The following is a 17,583-nucleotide window of genomic DNA, read 5'->3' as shown; positions in this document are numbered from 1 at the left end:
CTTATGGTTTTCCACCTTATCCAGCCACCGGGGACAAATGCCGAGGGTTCGGATTTGACTGAACTCGATCGTTCAGCAAGTTTGAGGTCAAAACCTACATTGACTCTAAAACCAATTTACTCCACTTTATTGTTTATGTACAAATATAAACTACTTTAAAATGTTTTGTTTATTACATTACATTACCTATCAAGGAGAATTATAGTTTCTACTAGAACTGCTTTATAAACTTTAAATTCTTGATGATTGATCGACCCGTAGACATTAAATAGCTGTCAGCCAAATGCCTATTGCCAAACAGTTATCTCTACTGACCCTCTCATACATACACACATGCCTTGGGTAAGCCACTGGCCGGCAGCTCTGACCAAGGCTTAGCTCTCCTAAGAGCCAAAAAGATGGGACATTTCCTCCAACAGCTGCTTTCAGGAGCATTGGGTGGTCGACCCGTACTGCCGAAAACAATGGATTCAGCCAACATAAATTGTTAGCATTAACATTAATTAACATGAACATTAATGTGTATGGCAAGCATTATTGGAGACAGTCATCAGTTAACAACTTTATCTCACAGAGCTTGCCTGCACCCTGGTAATTTAGTTGTATAGTTCTGTACATAGGATAAAGAATAAGATAGACCACTTGTATGTCCAGTGCTTTGTTCTTTATGCAGCCACCAAACATTTCCAAGAGCTTAACTTGGAAGTGTTCATCAACTCCTCCTTGGTTGAACTTGATGGACATGTGTCTTTTTTCAACCGTATTAACTATGTAACTCTGTAACTCCATAAGGAGAGCTGGCTGCTTACGTGTGGTTCGCTATTCATTCCGGAGACAATCTTGCCAATTTGGGATACCAATTTGAGCTGGGACTACTTTTTTAAGCTCCCCAAACAAAGAAGTACCTTTGTAGAAGACTAATTCTATATACAGTATAAATGGTAGAATGATTCACATAATTGATTTCTTTGTTCTGAAAACAATATATAAAGGCTATAGAATTTATGTGAAGCTCTTTGGGCTTTGTGATCTTAAGTGATTTATCAGGTAAACTGCTGTCAGAAGACGCCTCCTCAGATAACAGATTAACCTTCTTACTCCAAAAGCTATTTACGGATTAGTGTAAACTCCTATTGTCCTGCTTACTATGTACACCTCCATAGGCACCATAAAATAAAAACATCGGAGGGGTATACCTTTGGAGAGTAGAAAATAATTCAGTGTTATTATATCAAGTACAATATATTATTTTATAAAGGGTTATAGCTAGAGGTGAAGGAATCATTTAAAAATTTGGTTCATGATGTTCGCAAAAACTTTGCTAACCAAACTTAACAAATCTATTCATACCTGTCCATGTTCCCCTGGTGTCCTCTTCCATGTCTTCAGCCACCTCCAGCCCGCTGAGACAATCACTGACTGTAGGACAGAGCTGCGGTCAGAGATTGGCTCAGCATGCTGTCACTCTTGAGTTACAAGACATTCAGTTAAGCCAATCACTGGCAGCTGTGCTGTCCCTTCTCAGTCAGTAATTGGCTGAGTGAACTGTCACTCTCTGTTCAGCCAATGACTGACTGAGAATGGACAGCATGGCGATCAGTGATTGGCTGAGCAGGCTGTCACTCTTGTCTTGAGATTGACAGCCCACTCAGCCAGTCACTGGCCACAGTGGCTGTCCCTCAGGCAGGGATTGCCTGAGCGGGCTGGAGGCAGATGAAGACATGGGAGCGCAGACAGGTAAATAAACCTTTTTTACTTTTTTTTGTGTGTGTGAATTTTAACAAAGGTAGCAAAAATTCACTTTGTCAACACATCAAGTTTTTGATATTTTTTTTATGTGAATTTAGCTTCACCCATCTCTAGCTATAGCCATAAGATATGGTAACCACATGGTCTAAAAACCTCATGAGAAAACCCTTTTAAGAGTCTGAGGGGCTAACAAAAAATGTGCATCACCATGGTGAACCTGACCCCGGAGTCCCAGGAGCTTACCTATAATAAATATAATGGTAATAGTGTATACAGAAAATTGTTATTACCTTGACTGTTCCATCCACAGACTCATAGATGAGCAAGAAACCTGTGATGATGGATCTTGGTGGCCTCCATGTAATCAGAGCAGATTCGGACTGAATTTCACTAGCTGCCAAATCTCTAGGACCATCTAAACCTGTAACAAATAAAGATACCAGTAATAAAAATTCCCTGTACTAAATATACTGAGCAGTAAAAAAAAACCAAAAAAAAACAAATCTAAATTTACTTTTTACTATTTTTTTTTATTATTTTGTTTTATTAATATTACCATTATTATAATTTAATAAATGAATATAGAAAGTCATCACATTTTTTTGTTCTCCACTTCCAAAACGCTCATCTCAATTCACATTTTAAAGGGAATCTGTCATTGCATTCCTACTGCCCAAACCACACGTCATCAAGGCAGTCTCCAACACTTTTCTCCTCATCCTACCAGTCTTGATTGAAAGATCATTCCCTATTTATCAATCAGTTCCAGCGGGGCCACCCCCATGTCATGTAGTTCATAGATGGCGCTCCCTTTGGGTGCAATCCTCCTGTTCTCCAATTCTTTGGACAGTCAACATTAGCCTTATTTGGCAAATCTTACAATCACATCCACAATTGCAAAGTACGTACAGGAGCAGGGACTCCGGTCAAAGGCAGATGTCCCTGCTCCTGTATAGTACCCTAAGTAGCTGGGCCAGGTACAGAACGCCCAATCCAGCCAATGTTATAAGTAGAAGCTGTGATACATACAGCATTACAGCTTATCTCTAGACTACTCAGGAACTAAACAAATCCAAAACGAATCATAAAAAGTTAATATTCTAATAGATCCAATTTTTTGCAATATTAATACGAAATCCCACTAGTTTCAAACCAATTTGCTTGTCTCTAGTCACCACCCACACAGAGCAGCTATTTACCTGTTGTTTTAGGGGAAGAAAAAAAAAATATTTTTCCGTTCATTCAATAAACTTTTCCGGCTACATTATGTATCTTTTCCATTTTTAAATGGCTTTTCATCTGACAGCTCCTAATAATTATATATATCTCAGCAAACATCATAGATCACCAAGCTAAACATTTTACTCCGAAAGAAAAGAATTGTAGGTTTCCCCACTTCCATCTGTCAAACTGTGATAATATTATTTTTTACCTTCGCGTCTTCAGACCTTTGTTCCTGACACCTGGTTTCATACATCAAAATTTTTACGTGAAAACGGCTCTTGAGCTCAGCCGTGGTGTCAAGAGCTACATGACAAGTATAAGCCCGCATCTGCTTTTAGACAATAGATAATCCTTTTCATCTACAAGGAACATTGATGGCGGGCAGAGACCATTGGAACACCTAGCATTAGCATTTATATTATTACTTGCTGATTCTCAGGACAGATGCATTCAATACCGAAATTAACGTGGGAGAGATTTGCTGTAAACATAGACATTACGGCTTGTGGAGAGAACATTCATATGCAAGTAATTGCAACTTTACTCTACCTGTAGTGAATATAGTGGAGATTTCCCGACTTCTAAGTGGTCCTCTAACAGCATAGATTTTTAATATATATTCAGTAGCTGGCTGAAGCCCAATGATATCATTCTCTACAGTGTTGCCTGAGACTGTAACCTCTACGGCTGGAGCTAAGGCAAAAAAGGAGACATTTCAAGACATATCACAATTTTAGTATAATGGAATAATAATTAGGCAAAAACTGGAACTTTAGCAAGGAAATGAAGGGTCCTTACCATTCTTTGCGGAGTAGGAGATAACATAATTATCTACAGATGCCAAAGATGGTTTCCACAGTGCCAGAGCTTCAGAATCGGTGACATTAATGGCTCTTAGACCTGATGGACTGTCGAGAGCTGGAACGTAAAGAGAGTTGGTCTTAGAACTCCTTCACGCAATCTTTTTTAATAGTATGAAATTTAAAATTCACATTTAAGTGACATTTTTAGTCAGTTTTTTTTTTTTTTTATTAGGTATGTCATTTTGTATTATGTATGCATTTTCAAGCAAAGATACGGCCGTATTATGTATACAGCTGTATTTTCGCTTCATAATGACGGCCGTCCAAAAAGACGGTTGGAATATAGCCAAATAATTACGTTGTGCTACTAAGGAACAATGGAATTTGGGCAAACTTAAGACAGCACTCCCTATATCTTCGCGACTCTATATTATTAAAATGATATCAAAACATTTCATGCAGCTTACGAGGACGCCAGGATTATAGAAACTTGGTTTATTATGTTTTACAACAGGGCAGCAATATATATATATATATATATATATATATATATATATATATATATAAAGATTCTGACGCCGTCTTGTCCCTTTAAAGCATTACTGTCATTTGTAGTAACTTCTAACACGTCATTAGACATGTCAAAAATTACGGATTGGATTGGATCTCACTCCTGAGACTCTCTGCATTCCCAAGATACAACTGGGGGGGGGGGGGGGGTGGCAATGCACATCTTTCCTTCATTATAGTCTATGAAGTGGAGTACACTGCCAACCACAACCTTCAGATATATCTTGGGATCACAGGGGGTCTCAGAATTGACACATGGTGGGCTCAGTAGCTTTTGACATGTCTGATGATATGTGAAAAGTTATTCTAAATGACAGTAACACTCCAAATGCACCAAGTTTTCCAGGACTCCCTGGGGCAGCATCGAACTTCTCCAGATGACAGCATTCAGATGCTGAGCCTTTGGGTTCGAAAAGCATTGTCAAACTTATAAAGTTTGGCAAGTCCGCTCAACACTAACAGGCCCATTTCTAATTATTAAAAATTAACAGAACCTGCTGAGTGTCATATGGCTGCCTTTTTGAGGGTTCAAAAGTATAAGTACCATTTAAATAATTATAAATACAGTTTATGAGCACTATACAGCAGCATACATACCTGTTGTCAGGGTATCGGAGGCGGGTGCGCTTTCTTCGCTGCCTCTCACAGATACGAGAATTACGCGGTACTGAACACCCGGCAGGAGGTTAACTAGTGTAGTCTGGGTTCTAGAACCGTCCACATCCACTGTGTTACTGGCACCTGGAAAATGAATGAATATTTAGGAAAATAGATACATTAACATTAGAAGTAACTGGAAATGCATCACAGATAGGAGAAAAAGCAGAGATACTTGACCTATAATAACTCGAGACTGAATTGTAAAGGTGTTTATCAAATGTGAGCGGCAATTTCAGGTTTCATTCTTTTAAAGGGGTCTTTATGTGTTAATGTGGCCAGTCAGGGTTAATACAAATGTGCACTCACGTCCTGCTTCCCAATGGTGCTTGGTCCCCACTGCTTACCACTTCCTGGTGACATCTTGGTAGAAGGAATGAGCAGAGTGAGCACATCCTCGTGTCAAAGCAAAAACCAAGAAGTGATAAGGAGTGGGACCAGGTACCATCCGAAGAAGAGATAGTGACAGGGGAGTACAAATTATTTGTTTTTATTTTTTTGAGCCCAAACTAGCCAGATCTACACATTCAAAATTGGTCTGACAGCCTTTTAATAGGGAGAACTAGACCAATTCCATAGATGACATGAGGTCAGTACAGATAATTGAATTACAAGCTATGGATTAAGCAATAATGGGGAAGATTTACTATTACTGCCTTTAATTTAGACAGTATTAAACTAGACCAGGCAGACCAAAAAGGGCAACAACTTTATCAACATGGCACAAGCTATATAATAGAGTTATGTGTTGAGGTTCTGATGGCATCTGTTAAAGATTCCATCAATTGGAGGTCAAACTAATGTAGCATGCAATACTCTATTGTCTAGAAAGGTAACAGGCACCTTGATGGAAATCCAATGGATGTCATTAATCAATAGATTGCATTGGGCACCATTGGTGTCACTCATTGATCTAATGAAAATTGTATTTTCAAAGTTTTGACAGTGGAGAACAACAAAAATGCTAACACATATTGCCCAACTAATATCTGATCTCTTAGAAACATATCTTCTCTATGCACTGCCTCTTCGTTGTCTTAATTTAGGAAAGTATGTTGTGCTAAATTGTGATGCATTCCTTTAAAGTGACTGTACCACCAGGCCCAGGCTGAAGCACTGGAGGCAGGCCGACCCACCCTTAGTGGGAAGAAACTCCAGCCCCTCCATGACGTGACTCCATTAGAATCAATGGAACCCTATCATAGAGGGGCTAGGGTTTCCTCCCACTAAGGGTGGGTCAGCCCGCCTCTAGTGCTTCAGCCTGGGCCTGGTGGTACAGTCACTTTAATAACTCTAGTGCATTCCAGAGCTCTAACTAGCTTGCATAAAAAAATGTCAAGAACACATATTACATGGCACCTGACATAATTTTTTTGAAAAATTTCCACCAGAATTTTGGCACATGTAAAGTGGAAGCCTACATTTGTCAAAATTATTGGGAAAGTAGTAAATGCTTGGACTGTTCTAGGTCTTAGATAGGTTGATGTGTCTTGACACATGCTTTTTTAACCTCAATAACTATGGAAGTTATACTTAAAAACTGGTGTCTTCTAGCGATGACCGCAACCATTTTTCCTGGATTCATCAGCTGCATCCAACTTCTTCAGCCACAGGTATTCAAATGCCAAACAATCGGACTTGAGCATGCTCAAGTTGTGATCATCTCTAGTGTCTACTGTACAGTTATGGGTTAAAGACCATACACAGTATAATAGCCAGTGTTATAGCTACCATAGAGGCAGAGTAGGCAGTTTCTATGGGGCACTTGCAGAAGGGGGCCCCGGAAGAAAAGGTAAGAGCGTGTGTCCTGCTTAACCCCTTCTGTACTGCAGTGTGTAAGTGACCCAAAGTTTACTTGCATGCTGCAACACAAAAAAGGGTTAACAAGCAGAAGACAGAGATTTCTGCTTCACTGCTCTGATAACCTCTGACCTCTGTTCTCCAGCTGCTAAGTAGGAAAGGAAAATGTGCAGAGGTTCAGCGGTTATCAGTGGACAAGCAGTAAAGCAGATATTTCTTTGTCTTCTGAACTTTGGGTCACTTATACACTGCAGTACATAAGCGGTTAAGCAGAAGGTAGTCTACTCTTGCACCTAGAGTATGTATTTATGTATGTAACCATAAAGGCTTCTAATGGACTGTCATAGCCAGGAGTCATTGGCTCTCTGCTCTGCCAGTCACTCTTGCAGCCAGGAACATCACAGAGCATATAGTTTGTGTGTGTGTAGTTTGTGTGTGTGTGTGTAATATATATACATATATATATATATATATATATATATATATATATATATACATATATATATATATATGTGTGTGTGTGTGCAGTGCCTTGTGTTGTGCGTACGGGAGGGGGTCCCTTAAAATAAGTTGCTATGGGGCCCCCGTGAATCCTAACTGCGCCCCTGATAACAGTAACAAATACACTCTATCACATTTACAGCTGGAAATCAAATATTAAAGAATTGCATTTGTAACTTTAAGTGTATTATATTTACAGCTATCCCAGTGTATTATACTTCGTTTTTTTAAATTATATTACTTTTCCTTTTACAACACAATTTTACCTCCAGCCACTGGAACATAAGTGATGCGGAATTTGTTAACACGGATCTTCGGTGCTAGCCAGATGACTTTAGCAGAGTTCTCGGTAATGTCAGAGAATGAAAGTCCTTGTGGAGACCCCAGGGCTGCAGAAACATAAGAAGAGCTTCTTAGCAATAATAGTTAAGCCTCTCTTGGGCATTTTTGGAATGCTCTAAAATATCCTGCTCACCACCTACCAGTAATGACTAATAATGACATGACATATGGTACTGTGCTTTGCATAATATTTGACAAAATTGGCATAATCATGTTTACTAGGCCGGAGTGTCTGGGTTGGCTTTTGTCCCATAAATAGTTCAGAAGATTTTACCATTTAATACATCTATATTTTCAGACTGTGATAAATGTATCAGTGCTGTGCTGTCTGTTAGACAAAATATTTATCTGGGTTTAAAATGTGCACTGTGGTTCCATACAACTTAATGGTGTCAGCTGTAGTTCCTTGCACAACTTAGTGTCAAGGTGCATGGGTCAAAAGTTGATATAGTGCTACACCGCCTCTCTTGATCGGTGGATGATCGGTGGAGTCCCAAAGGTCAAGATGGCAACTGCTAATGTAAAGTAGGATATGATGTTGGCACATTATGAGATGGGAATACCCCCTTCAAGTGATTAAAATGACTGATTTCAGCCATTAATAAAAAAAAACCTTTGGGACTTCAGTTGATTAAATTCATTCAAGGTAGGTTCCAAAAAGGTTCTAATGTCAACCTGCCTGTTGCCGGTCAGATTGATACACAGATTTATTCTTTTTGGAAAAGTTTATGATAACTAACATCTTATTGGTTGAAATGGTCCATAGACATATCTGTTTCTTTCAGTTTGAATTCCACAACAAATTTGAATTCTGTACTGTACAGGAACAGAGACATTTCCCTTTTAGAGAAGTCCCTGCTCATATATACTGAAGATAAGGGGCTATGTTGCATGCGTATTAGCCAACACTCAATCCATTTTCTGGACCAGGTGCTTTGCACTCTACAACATAATGTGTACTGCTGCTCAATGTATTGTACTGGAGCAGGGACACCTGTCTTTGAGAGAAGTCCCTGCTCCTATACACTGTAGGAATGTAGCGATGTTGTATGCATATTAGCCAACACTTACTACATCTCCTGGGCCAAATGTTTTGCACTCTACCACATAATGTGTACTGCTGCTCAATGTATTGTACTGGAGCAGGAACACCTGTCTTTGAGAGAAGTCCCTGCTCCTATACACTGTAGGTAAGTGGCAATGTTGTATGCATATTAGTCAACACTCACTACATCTCCTGGGCCAAGTGTTTTGCACTCTGCCACATAAATGTGGACTGTTGCTCAGTGTTCTGTACAGGAATCTGGACATCTGCCTTTGAGAGTCCCTGATACTCTACTTTGCTTGGGAAATTGCCAGGAAATTTGGGCCCTCGAATCCGAATCTCAAACAAGTCTGATAGCCTCGCCAAATCGGATCCTTAATGAATCTCTGTAGATTCTGTCTTCTTTGGTTGTGACTTCAGAGTGGGAGTTGGTGAGTCATTTTATAACTTGCTTTAACAAAATACATATAAAATACATCTACGTCATTACGATTATTTTCCTCTCCACAAATGCATGTTAGAAAATGACTATTACTAAAACCTCTATTCTCCCACATTCAAGAGGATTTTAGTAATCTTTCTAGAATAGGTTTCTTATAATCGCCTTAATAAAGGGCTTATTAGGACTTAATGGTCATGTTATAGTGTTTTTCCTCATAGATATCAGCATGTGAAAATAACAAACCTGAAAAAAACTCAAGACTATTATTCATTAATACAGAAAACGGAATATAATTTATATTTTATATTTGCGCGCAATACTGAAATGTTTTTAATAGCTTATTTTAGTATGTTGCACCATTGATCTTTCAACCCTTTGGAAAGGTGTTTTTTTTTAAAAGAATTATTATTTTAATTATTATTTTTAATGTTTTTATTTATTATTATTATCATTATATACTTTTTTTTAATTACTATGCTCTATGCAGCCACTACTCTTTGTTATTGCAGCTCAGCAGAATAAAAAGTTCATAACCTACAGCAATAGGATTTTCATTCTATACCACTGACTGTTCTCATAGAAGGTTTTAGAAATAATTTGCATTTTACTAAATCTTTTTTTATTTTTACATATTCAACCAACTGCAGCAGTTTATGGAAAGCACAAAAGAAAGTCCTGACCATCTTTATCTGTTCAGTAGTTAGTATGCAGCATCTAAAACCCTCGGCCCTAACAGCAGCCTAAGCTAGAATATATTTGTTTAATATCTGTCTACAGCAATTTGTTCTCGGTTCCACCAGATATTTTTCAGCTTTCTTTTAATCTGCCTTTTGATGAGTCTTTTGCAAAAGAGAGAAGACAGATTTTTTTTTTTTTTTTTTTTTTTTTAATCTGGATAAATAGCCCACACAAGAAAAGTCCATTAGTAATGGCCGACAAACCCAAACAAGCCACATTAAAAGGTTTGATGGAGAACTGCCAATATTACAGAAGAGCAAGGGGTAAAATTGATTTGGAAAGAAGTAGTCAACAGTGAAACATACAAAAGATATTTGAAAGCTCCAAATCTTTCAGGTTAGTGCCAGGAGCGGGAGAGAGAAAGGAGCCGAGCAAAAGAGGGACACATATTCAAAGAAGACAATGACGCTCAACTATTCCCAGTGTACGGAGGGAGGTGTAAATTGTTAATGTTCCACAGTAAATAAATTTAGAAGAAATATCTAGTTATTTATTTTCTGCTGAAGCATCAAAGCCAGAAGGCACCAGAATAGGGCACTCTTCATGTAATTTATTACGTAATGCCAAGCGTCTCGGTGGGAGGGTACACTGGCATGAGAAGACGGAGGAGTAAATTAACTGGGAGACTAAGGTCTAGATCAGTTAAAGCCTCTTGCTAACTTTGTTGTCTGTAGCCATCAATAACCTCAAGGCTCAGACCAGATGGCACAAAGATGTTTGAGTGACTTTGACAGTTATAGAACTAAGGCAAACCCAATTGATTTTGCTCACTTGTAATTTATGGTAAAGTGAAGCATTACCAAAAATTATTCTCAATATTTTCCAAAAGGGAACAAGGTTGAAGGCAAAAATCCCAAAAGGTGTAATTCAAAAAGAAACAGGAAAAAAGCAAGAGACAAGAACAGATGTATTAATCAACCCGAAAGCAAAAACTGTTTTTCCTATAGTAACCAATCACAGCTCAGTTTCATGTTACCAGCAATTGTTAACATTTGAGCTATAATTTGTTGTTATGGGCAAATTTTTGAGACCTTTTTGGTTTACGTGAAAAACATTTGTCTTTTAGTAAAGATGGATGCTTTTAATGATGGTGATCAAAAATGACATTTTTTATGTAAAAAAGACACTGTGGGAACATAGCCTTAGAATGACAGGAGGCCACATGGTATTCATACAGCTAATATACCATGGAAAGTCAGTGTGTTGCCCTAGAAAAAAAATATTTTTAATAGAATCTGTCACATTGAAAGTTAAGGCTGTTCTGCAGGCATCGTGTTATAGAGTAAGAGGAGCTGAGCTGATATATAATTTTGTGAGGAAATAATAATTTGTCCCTTTTCATATAAATCTCCGCATATTCTGGACTAAGTAGTTAAGTAGGAGGTCCTATCAGAGTAAGACCTCCTACTTGACTACTTAGCTGAGAATAAGTGGAGATTTATATGAATAAACTACAAGTTATCCTGGAACTTATCAATAGAGATGATTGAACAGGGCCAAGGTTCAGGTTCGTACGAACCCGAACCATCGGCATTTGACTCCCGCTGCCTTCCTATTCCTTGGGGAAGGTGGAGACAGCCCGAGAACTGCCTGGAAAACAGGGATACAGCCTAGGTAACAGTTTGATAATCTCTACACAACTATATATCAATCTACTCAGCTCCTCCTGCTCTTTAACATGATGCCTGTACATTTCACCCTATTTTAATATTAAATTGCCCCTTTAAGCCCTATCTAGTACAGAAAATTTTACATATATATATATATATATATATATATATATATATATATATATATATATTTATTTATATTCATTTTACTATTTAGTTTTCCTTTTTGGCAACCTATGAACCATGGAGCTGCATCAGTCATGTGAAGAAGACTGTTCAGAGTGTTGTACTACAAGGTAGTTGCAAGGTAGTTCCTGTTCCTCTGTAGGAACAATGCTTTGTAATATGGCATCAAGTCGAGCACAGTACAATTTTTTTTTAGATGCAGTCATATAGAATCTAAAAGGTTTTGCATGTATGTTTCTATGCAATCGCAGGTATTTTGATTTACTTCGTTCTGCATTGATTTGTTTACTTGGTTTAATTTTAGACATTTTTAGTGATTGCTTTATAATTGTACCAGGTGGTTTGCCCTTTCTCCCTAGTATTTGTTATTCCGAAACAGTTAGTTACCTCTTAGTTCTCTTAGACCTAACTTTTGTGGTATCAACTATAGGACTGCACATCTAATATTGTGATGGTGTATATTTCCTCTACGGTTTTCTTTATATTGTTTTTATGTTATTTAATTTGGTTGTTGGAAACAGCTTATAATTTCTGTTCCCCAATGCTAGCTTTTGGTAGTATATGTTCCAAGATGAGAGGGGGCAGTTGTAAGACCAGCCTATAGTGTGCTGGTGAAACACATGCATGCAATGTCCAATAGCTGTCCAATGCCACCACATCAGTGACATCATGCAGCTATTAAACTTCACACCTGTACATGGTAATCAGGGGTTACATCTTGCCCCTCTTATCTCAGAAGGTATGTTTCCAAGATATGGTAAGCACCAGGGAGGAGAAGGCTCCCCAAACAACCCCTTTAAGCAATGGATCTATTTTCTCTGTTTTGAATTATACTTTGTATAATAAAAAGAGGTACAGTATTTGGAAATATTTTAGCATCCTTTAGAAATTAAGGACTTTTGAGTGCCCTAGTGTGACTAGTAGATTTCAATGCAGTTGTTTCACAAGCTGATATATGGTTTTCTTTTCTTTTTTTTTTTTTTTTTTTGCTGTATGTGAATATACTTAGTGCAATAAACTTTAAAGTAGTTAAAAATAACTTTATTGAGGCACCTATTTAACATATTAAATATACTGGCGGTTTCACACATAATGTGAACACCATGTTTTTCTTAATGCCTTTTTCCAATTTTTTTTTTTTTTTTTAAATACTCGTCCAGATGTTTTCTAAGGGCAAATAAGGAATAAAACACTGCATACAATTTGTTTCCCCTTTTAGGTATATATGTTTTGGGTATAGAAAGATTTCTCTAGACAACTTAAAAAATGTTGGCATAAAATGAATAAATATATACAAAACTACAAAAACTGTGTGCAACTTTTTCTTTGCATTTTGAGCCGTATTACTGATCTGGCTTCACTAATCTGCAATTTAAAACCTTTATCTAAAATCAAAGAAAACAAAGGCAAAAAAAAAAATGTTATTCAAGCAAACGTGTAGCGTCAGCGGCCTGGCACTAATAGACAGAATGAAATAATCTTTTGTTTTCACAATTCCTGTTATTACAGTGCAGTGCGGGTATAGAACCGTCAGGCTGTGCAGAGATGATTTTCAGCACAGAGAGAAGCAAGAAAGGAAATAAAAAAGAAAAAAAGGGGAAAAAAAGCATTTAATTATATGAGACTGGTATCCAGCTGCTGGAGAGTGATAGTTATACAGCCACCTGTGGAGGAAAATTGTATGTTACTAGCGCCTAAGACTTGAGAACAAAGCGATGAAGAGCTCGGGAATGTTTCCATAGTGGTGCTGCAACAAACAAAGTGACACTTATGTATATACAGGTAGGGGTATATACAGTCATATTTGTAGTCAACCTACAAATAAAAAAGCCGTGCTAAGAGATGAGTAGTAGTGTAGTGCTTTAGAGCTTAACACAACATGCGTTCTCCGAAGCTTCCTGAAGGATGAAAAATTGCAAACCAACACAAGATGAGATATAAGCATATGAGATACATGAGCACATATAAGCATGCTTGGCATGAATCAGGTAAGAAGGTAGAGCTGTCAGTCATTTCATTCTTAAGTTCACATTTGTGACTTCTGTCTACGTAATTTATGTTAGTCGTTTAAATGCCTGAATTCTTACTTTTTGTCCCCTACTCTAAATGGATGAATGATCACTATGATATTACTGCAGTAAAGTATAACCTGGAGTGAAGAGACACGGGTCTATGCTAAGCGGTACAGTTACTGATCAGTGATTAGCGAACATCCGATGCTCGGTTCGGATCTCAAAGGTGAAGATAAAAAAAAAATTATCTTGATCGGTTCGTTTTCGCTGAACATTCATGAACAAGTAATGAACATACAGTAGAAGCGTATGTTTTGGTCTACGCACATGCTTACAGATTATCAGGTGCAAAGCGTAAATTACGCAGTTGCGTACATTCGCAAGTTTGAATATGTTCTAAAGTGAACATTTTAACCATTCTGATCATCGAGCAAACATACCGACATTTACGAACATGTTCACTCATCACTATTACTGACCAATATTATACCTACCTTCTGGTTAATTTATTGAGGATAATGTCTCATGACAGATGCTGCCCTATGAAAGATAGCTCCGAAGATGGCCACCTGGCAAATAGCAGAATTTAGCGCAACACCCTAGAGAACAACTAATCCTTCTTTGACTTCCATAATCTCTAATAGGCCATATATTGAGCTCTTTCTGTAAGATGGGATTCTTCCAAAAGTATCTCCTATCTAAAGGATAGGGAGTAAGAAGCTGATCACTGGGGGTCCAATCCCTTGTCAATGTTCTGAAGTCCTATATAGAATGCATAGAGTACTGAATCACACATGTGTAGTTTTTTATTCAGGGTAACAATTGCCTCGTATTTTGATGATTGTTGGGGGTCCCCTCCATGGATCAACTTAGTACCTCTTATCTTGTGCACAGGAGATAACTTTGGAAGATGATATTACCCCTTTAACTAATCTCTAAATTTAACAAATCCTGAGATTAGCAGCTTTTCACAACAACATGATTTGGTGACACTCTGTAACTATAGATTTAGACTATAATTGTATGTGGACACCCAGTTACGTAAAGTGTTTTTAGTGCTCTCATAGCATTACTGATTTAGTGTTGAATTGGTTTTATGACAAATTGGAATCCATAACTAAATTAAAGGAAAGTAAGGGTGCATACATCTGTATGGACAGAGGTTTTTCTGATGTGACAAATGATTTCATTTAGAATACATTCATCGTACTCCAATACCAACCGCTGACATAGAGACCAAAGAGGACAACTGTGCCATGGGCCATCAGGGATAGAGTGGTTGAGGAGTCAGTGGTTAAATGACTCTATTATTATCATCAATTCGTTTTCATGGTCGTCATATCCGTTTAATGTTGTAATAAATTATAAACTTAGTTTGTAGAAAAAAAAAGTGTCCTTTGTAATTGTGTCTTTTAATGTCTTTCCATATCTATGGGATCCTCTTTGAGCGTTCATTTGGCATGTCCTAATATATAATTTAGTGAAGACCACATACATATATATATTTTTTACTTACAAGTAGAAAAAAAAAATTGCTAACCACCGAGTAGACATTTGAGTAGACATTTTGACCACATGGTCCTTGTTCCCCAGGGTGGCCCATAACTCATTTGAATTTCCTTTGCCTTTACTGCCCAGTCTGCACTTTTTTCCCCTAGCTGAAAATTTATGGGCTGAACACAATTCAATTATCTTCACATTCCTCTTGAAGAATACCATTAGCATCTTTAGTTGCTAAGTTGGAAGAAACGTAATGCTTTTCAAGCCCCTCGCTACAATGGGCCTTTGTGTTGACAAGAGCCACCAGTAAGACTCTGGCCGGCTCCATTAGTAAGTAATAGCAAAGCTGTCACATTAAGTTTTTTCCCATCAGGTTACAAATAACCAAATGTGATAGCTAAGTAACATTCTTGTTATAAAAAATAAATAAACTGTTTCAGCCTAATAGAGTCCACTTTTAAAGCAACTGCAGCTTATATGCCTAATAGGAAAGTAACACCGTAGAGCGGTAATTCCTTATGGGTCAGTCGTTATGACTGTTTAAGAAGTATAGATTGCAAACTCCGCTCTTGTTAGGCAGTGCCCTGATATGTTTGGCAGCGGCCTCTGGCAGTGGATAAAACTGCTGGATCCCCATGTTCTTGTGGTAAACCGGTTGTGCTATAGTGTTTAAGGGTTTGTATTGTGCATCAATATATGCCATCACAATAGTATTGATATGATGGTCTTCTTAGTCCTTGGCACTAGATTGTAATTGCCTTCATTTATTGGTAAGGTTCCTTTCAGACTCGATCTTTACCCGTCCATGACAGCAAACAAACACCATTCAGCAAGATTGGTGCTCGTTTGCTGTGCTTTCCCATGACACAACTAATCGAGCGATCCTTGTCATTCATGTGGCCATTTAAATTAATTGTGCAGCCAGTAAAGACATCTCAGATGTGATCAGATGTGATCAGCTGAGGAGTGGGCATTTTCCAGACCGCTGTCACTTTTACATGGGTTAACTATTGGCTAAAGGAGCATTTATAGCAAGGCTTCTTGACATCAATTGGACCGTGTAAAAGGGGCTTAACTTGGTAGAAATTAAATAGGTCAATCACAAAATGACAAATGAGTGTGTAAATGGGATTAACTTAATGCTAAAGACTTGTTGGGTGGTCTAAGCCATTCACATAGTGGGCAACTCGCTTTGGTGGTGTAGGGACTCGACACCATCACTTGACATGCAATGCCAGACAAAGGGTATCCCAAGTTAGAACACTTATGCCCCAACCACAGGATAAGCATAAAGTGTCAGGTAGGCCAACTGCTGGAACCCCCATAATCTCAAAAACAGGGACTCAAGTCTTTTTTTGACATGTTGTTTAAGTTGTACATGTGAATCATCCCTCCACTCATTGCCTATGGAACTGTCGTTAGCCTTGTACTTGGCTACCATTGGAAGCTCGGTAGACAATAAATGTTGTGATGATGGTTCAATTAAAAAAAAAAAACATTGCAAGGGAGTCACATCAGTCACTATTCACTACTGGAAGATCTAGACACTTTCTGAATCAGAGTAAGGATCTCTTAAGTGAGAGCTACTCCCTTGGACCCCTTTTACCATTGCGTTATATGGGCCACCATTCATTCGCAACAATCTACATACAATGGCAGCTTTAGGGGAAATAAATTTATGGCCAGAGTCTCCCTAGAGTTTGTCTTTGGGGGTCCTAAAAACCAGACATCTTCAAAGATGGTATTGTCTTCATGGGGAGTAATATTTGCGAAAGCATTAAACCATTTACGCCACAATTAAATTGTGTAAACCAATGATGGATAAGATTATAATTCTGAATAGTAGGCTAAAATGGAAAATGTTTGGACTATGGTTTATATAGTTGCTTCCAGCAGATTACATACAGCTTATATATGGCGCTGATAGAGCCCCCCGGTATGTCTTTTGGCTGCATATTATAAGAGGTTACTTCTATTCTTATTCTTTCCAGCCGCTAGAAGGCATATGTTTATATCTAGGTAATTGACTGTGTTTACTTCTTATTGCATCTAACTCACTTTTGCCATTTATAGCAAAGAAGTGAAGGGCCCGCTAACATCTGTAGCTTCTCTTGGTGAGAAATTATTTGGCTTTTGTTCTACCAATGATATAAACATAAAGCACTCGCTAATATAATTCCACGTACAGCGCGTTCATCATTTAATATGACGTTCGCTCGGTGCTTTTCTGCTTAGTGTAACTTCAGTCTGTCAAGCAGCAACTAACTAGTGACATCTTCAAGGGGCTTTCTGCTCAAGTATTCTAGAACTTCACTAAAGTATTTCTGACATACGTAGCTCATTGGATTTGGTATGCAAGCCTGGAAATCTAGGATAGGATTTGTTTATTTTATCCCACCAAGCT

General features: G+C 38.0%; 1 protein-coding gene across 1 annotated transcript in view; it reads right to left on the bottom strand.

Moving 5' to 3' along the window:
- TNC (tenascin C) overlaps positions 1–17,583 on the bottom strand; it is an 86,695-nt gene that overhangs the window by 18,097 nt on the left and 51,015 nt on the right. The window contains exons 14-18 of the mRNA XM_069942969.1: positions 7,571–7,693; positions 4,944–5,087; positions 3,772–3,891; positions 3,523–3,666; positions 2,040–2,170 (exon numbers count right to left, since the gene is read on the bottom strand). Coding sequence (XP_069799070.1) covers positions 2,040–2,170; positions 3,523–3,666; positions 3,772–3,891; positions 4,944–5,087; positions 7,571–7,693 — 662 coding nt within the window. The remainder of the gene's footprint in view (positions 1–2,039; positions 2,171–3,522; positions 3,667–3,771; positions 3,892–4,943; positions 5,088–7,570; positions 7,694–17,583) is intronic.

Source organism: Dendropsophus ebraccatus, chromosome 10, assembly GCF_027789765.1.
Source record: "Dendropsophus ebraccatus isolate aDenEbr1 chromosome 10, aDenEbr1.pat, whole genome shotgun sequence".
Classification (NCBI taxonomy): domain Eukaryota; kingdom Metazoa; phylum Chordata; class Amphibia; order Anura; family Hylidae; genus Dendropsophus; species Dendropsophus ebraccatus.
This window is presented reverse-complemented; position numbering and strand designations above follow the sequence as displayed.